General features: G+C 35.2%; 1 protein-coding gene across 1 annotated transcript; it reads right to left on the bottom strand.

The window, feature by feature from the left end:
* Window positions 1-265: 265 nt before the first annotated feature.
* Window positions 266-4,158, bottom strand: LOC145034303 (protein HOTHEAD-like). The gene is made up of 5 exons (XM_078982683.1): window positions 3,866-4,158; window positions 1,827-2,468; window positions 1,352-1,743; window positions 665-1,230; window positions 266-552 (listed from the first exon to the last, which is right to left on the bottom strand). The coding sequence occupies exons 1-5, from the start codon at window positions 3,972-3,974 to the stop codon at window positions 498-500; spliced, it is 1,764 nt and encodes a 587-aa protein (XP_078838809.1). The 5' UTR covers window positions 3,975-4,158; the 3' UTR covers window positions 266-497.
* Window positions 4,159-5,000: the final 842 nt, after the last annotated feature.

Below are 5,000 nucleotides of genomic sequence, written 5' to 3' on the forward strand. Positions count from 1 at the left end.
AGTTATTATTGTTTTTAAATCTATTATTTAAAATGTTTTATATTAATTTTGACCAAGTCAATAAAATAGTTATGACAACGTCATTTTCTCCTTTCTTCAGTGATGCTACTGTGATAGCAATAAATACAATTTGACATATAAAGTCACATTTCAATGGTATGGATATATTTGAAGTCTCATAATTAATGAAATTATGAACATGACCCAAAAGATTTCGCACCCGATTTGATGTAAACTATAAATATAATATTTTTGAGACGTTACGTGACTAAATGGACCCTTTGATGTTAACAAAGGGCATGATGCAAATATATGTATTTCAGGTCATTAACTCAGTAATACAAATATTTAAACAAAAAGAAAAACAATGATTGGATCAACACTGAATGCTTATTTCTTACATCATTCCTCCAAAAAACTAAACAGAGTTTTGAAAAAAGTAACAATAATCACACGATATAAACTTTAAAGTTTGGGATGATTAATGGATAATGGTATTAATTGGGTCTAACGGTTGCAAGTCTTTCACGCAATAACTTAACCCCCATGTACCTACAAAAATCATAAGCAACCAAAACAAACACATGTCAACACAATCTCCATGCATCAATTATAAAATATATAAAGATACTAAAGTAGTTAGAAGTTATTGTATGTTAGATACCTTCCTAACATCATAACAGTGGCTTGAGGATTAGTTCCTGGGGAATTGCGAAAGGTTGAGCCATCGATGACCCTGAGAGCATCTATACCAATAACTTTATAATCACGATCCACCACTCTATCAAGCTCACACCCTCCATGGTAATGCCATATAGTCATCACAGTGTCCTTACAAAACTGTTCTAAAGATCTTGATGCGTTTGCATGTTTAGGCAATAGATTAACCGGTGAACTAGCAGTCATGTTGAGAAGATTTATTATAGAAAGAGTATCAACTTTAAATGGTGAAAATGCCTTTGATTCGATTACACTCTCGATGATCTTGATCCCATCCACACATCTTTGTAAGTCCCGAGGATCTTTGAAGTAGTTGAATGTAACTGATGGGTTCACATTCGGGTCTCGAGACCTAATCTCAAGATGACCCGTGGATATTGGGCCAACGATCTTCTCCAGGATAAACCCGCCCACAAAAGCACTTTGTGGGAGCGCTTTCATGTCCTCAACTGCCTTGTCTATCGCCTTTTGTGTTCTTTGTTTTGGAGGCACAGTCGATAGTTGTCCAATCTAATAACAAGAAAGAAATAGCCATAAATTTCATGGGCTTGAAGCCTTGATGTAAATGGGCTTTACCTAGGCCTAATGTGTATATAGTTTTTAAATGAGGCCCAATTGCAAAGATTTGTACCTTTGGAGAAAACATTCCATAATCTAGAGTTCGAGCTCCACCTGCAAAGTTTTCACCACAAGCTGACTCGATATAGGTTCCATTACGAGTGATACCCACGATTTGGATCAAAGACACCTCCACGGGTTGAGGAGAGGGGACAAAAACCGCATTCATCGGGTTATCGGACATTCCTAGGCCCACCATGGGCTGCTCCAGAACCGTAGTTATGTTATGGGCCCTAAGTTGTCTTTTTGGGCCAACACCACTTAACATTAGAAGTTGTGGGCTTCCCAATGATCCAGACGACACTAAGATTTCATTCATTGATCCTCTCTTTAGGTAAGCCCGGTGGTCGACCCCATCTGCATCTTTGAAGATCACTCCATGGGCCCTTGGTTTTTGTATACCTCCTGTGAAATTACAAGAAAGTACATAACAGTTCACAGATATAAATGTACAAGTTTTGATCCATAAAATACAATCACGCACGCACCTAGCCTCGTGAATAGTATTTTATTAACTGGTGCATACAGCAACACCGTGAGTCCACTTGAGTTCGCATACCGGAGTAAATCAGCCGCCGTATGACGGTGGCCGTTTGGATCAAAAATCGTGCCACCAACTTTTGTACCGTACATGTGCTCGTAGGTAAACCCATTATAAGGCTGTACTCCGGCCTCCACCAAACCATCCCTCACCGCTGCCTGCCACTGCCTAACCGGCGGCTGAAACGCCACCACATCCTCCACCCACTTGTACGACTCATTGACCAATTTTGCATCCCAACCTGAAAGCCGAATGTAATCTGCACCGGCACGGGTGTAAAAACCGGCGTTCAAGCAGCTTCCGCCACCTAGCACACGGGCTCGAGCATTGACGACGCCGTCAGTGGAGACAAAACGTTGGGAGGGAGAAGAAGGGGAAAGGTCGGACAAGGCGGCTCCGAAGGCGGCTAAATCGGTGATGTTGTCGTTTCCGTATGGGGAGCCACCTCGTTCGAGGAGAAGGACGGAGGAGTTCTGGGAGAGAGTAGCGGCTAACGGACAGCCGGCGGTGCCGCCACCAACTATTATGTAATCGTAGTATGAGACCATTGGAGCTGTTGTTGCTTGGTGCATGAAGCTGTACCCTGGATCTGTGAGAGAGATTAATGTGTCGTAAATCAGTACTTTCTATAAGGTTATTTTTGTCCAAAAAAAGAAGAAGAAATATGTAGCCATATAAACTTTACCTTTTTTTTTTTATTTTTTTTTATTTTTAAAACTATGATGTTCTAAAACTTTTCCACTCTACAGATAAAATCGCAATATATATATACAATATTATAAATTATGCATCATCCCATGCATTGTTTAAAAAATTGTAATTGACTTTAAATGTCTAAATATTGTTTATACTTTATAGTTTATAGATATAATAATAAAGAAAACTTATGGATTATAATGAGATTTATCAATTTTAAGTCGGGTTTATTCAAGGGAAAAAAACTATTAAAAAAATGTTTGAAAATTTATCGATTTTTTAAACAATTCGAAATGTAGATTCTCGATTTATCTTGTAACATGAGGATCCAAGCTTTTTTATTTGAAAATCTTACTAAAATTTTGCTGTCTATATTTTAAAGTATTTATGTAAACACTACTTATGTAGCTGTTATTATATATCCATCTCTATTATATTTATGACATGCAGTTTTGATATCCAAATAAATAATCAATCGCACTTTTCTTTTTTTAATACATATGAAAATATAAGACTGACTAATAATTTTTGGTATAAAAGCTGACCTTAAATGAAACATCAATACTATTATGCCGTGAATAGTTGGGCTGTTATTATTATATATGTTTTAAACAAATAATATTACGTGCACTGGCATCGAGTGCAATTTTAAGTAATATTTTAACGAAATGATACAATATTAATATTTTTTTTTTTGCCAATTTAGATAACGGTTAGCCTGTTAAAATGACGAGGATTACCAGGTAACCCATAGATATACAATTATTAAGTTCCAATATTTATTATTTTTAGTTCTATTGTAAAGCTACTTTAGTTAGATTAATGTGCCATATATTGTATCTTCTAGTTTTATAAACGTAAAATACAATATAATAAAGAAAATCCAGGATATATAAAAGTGATACACTACATGAACTCATCTATTTAAGCGGTTAGTACGTTTTCATTAAATAGAAAAAAAGGCATGACAGTTAGAAATAAATAAAAAGCGGGCCCTTTTAATTAATCATAATATACTTTAATATTTATTTTATGTTTATAAAGTGCTCTCTGTTTTGAACTAAAATTCACATAAAAAAGTTATAAACATTTGACTTGATATATAAATTTAGTTATATCCAAAACTAATATTATGCGACGAAATAAAATATAAAAGAGTCTTAAGTATCACTTAATTATTACATTCAATAATACGTAAAACATTACAGAAAATGTTACAAGTTTAATAAGACATTTTGAATTCCTAAGATATACAGTGACAAAAAGGATTAAATGGAACTGGAATCGAACCTGTTTGAGCAAATGAAACTCCATTAAACAGTAGAACAGCAGCAGCCAAAATTGTAAACCATCCTGAAAACACCATGACTGATGTGAGTTTATTATGTGTTGATAGCATGCAGAAGGATGATGGGGAAAGTAGGGTCTTTATGGAGAAGAAGCCAACAATATTGACGGCTTTAATATAGCAAAAATTCAACGAAACTCTTCAGTACAAAGCAATTTCTTGAATTTTATAGTCGAATCTTGTTCGCCCACATCTTATTTGCAATCTTAAACACTCCAAAAACTATGGGTGTTAGCTCCGAAATTTTCAACAGAATTCAAGAAATGTGACAAGCAACTTATAAGATTTAGTCTAAACGATATTACATATATGGTCCTTTGTGGTTGGTTAAAAATACGAATGTAAGTGTTCACGGATTTCTTTTAGAACAAATTACATGAATGATCCTTAAGGTTTTTTTTTCCCGAAAGTAGTCCCTATGAAACTTTTTTTTCTCAAATGGTACCTACGGAGAAAACATTGCACACAAAAGGCCACAGTGATTAACTTTGTTAACAGATTCTATTAAGTTTTGTTAAATGATAAAAATACCCTTTGTTTTATGCACACAGATCTCTCTCTCTCTCTCTCTCTCTCTCTCTCTCTCTCTCTCTCTCTCTCTCTCTCTCTCTCTCTCTCTCTCTCTCTCTCTCCCCCCCCCCCCCCCCCTTGTTTCTAGCATCCAACAAACAACAAATCAAAATTCCATTTGAATGATTTTAGATCAAATACAACAAATTGTCTCAGAACATTGCAAATCATTGGAGGTTAAAACTCGTTCATCACCACCCTTAGATTCAACAAACAAAAATTTTCCTTGATTTTAATCTTTTCATTCATTTCCACCTTAAATCCTCGATCAAGATTTGAAGCATAACTTGCAAAAGCTTCAACAACACATAACCCTAAACTTTGATCAACTAAAGTCTTACATGCCTTCTGATTCCGCAACTTTTCCCGAAACAGATCTTGAAAATCCAATGTTTTCCTTTCATTCTTTCCCTCAAACCCACAAAGACATGTCCTTTTTTTTCTTCTTATTTTATTCCAAATTACTTCAAACAAAGATGACTGAAAATTCACCAGCAAATTCGAAGC

Source organism: Lactuca saligna, chromosome 3, assembly GCF_052625555.1.
Source record: "Lactuca saligna cultivar CGN05327 chromosome 3, ASM5262555v1, whole genome shotgun sequence".
Lineage (NCBI taxonomy): Eukaryota > Viridiplantae > Streptophyta > Magnoliopsida > Asterales > Asteraceae > Lactuca > Lactuca saligna.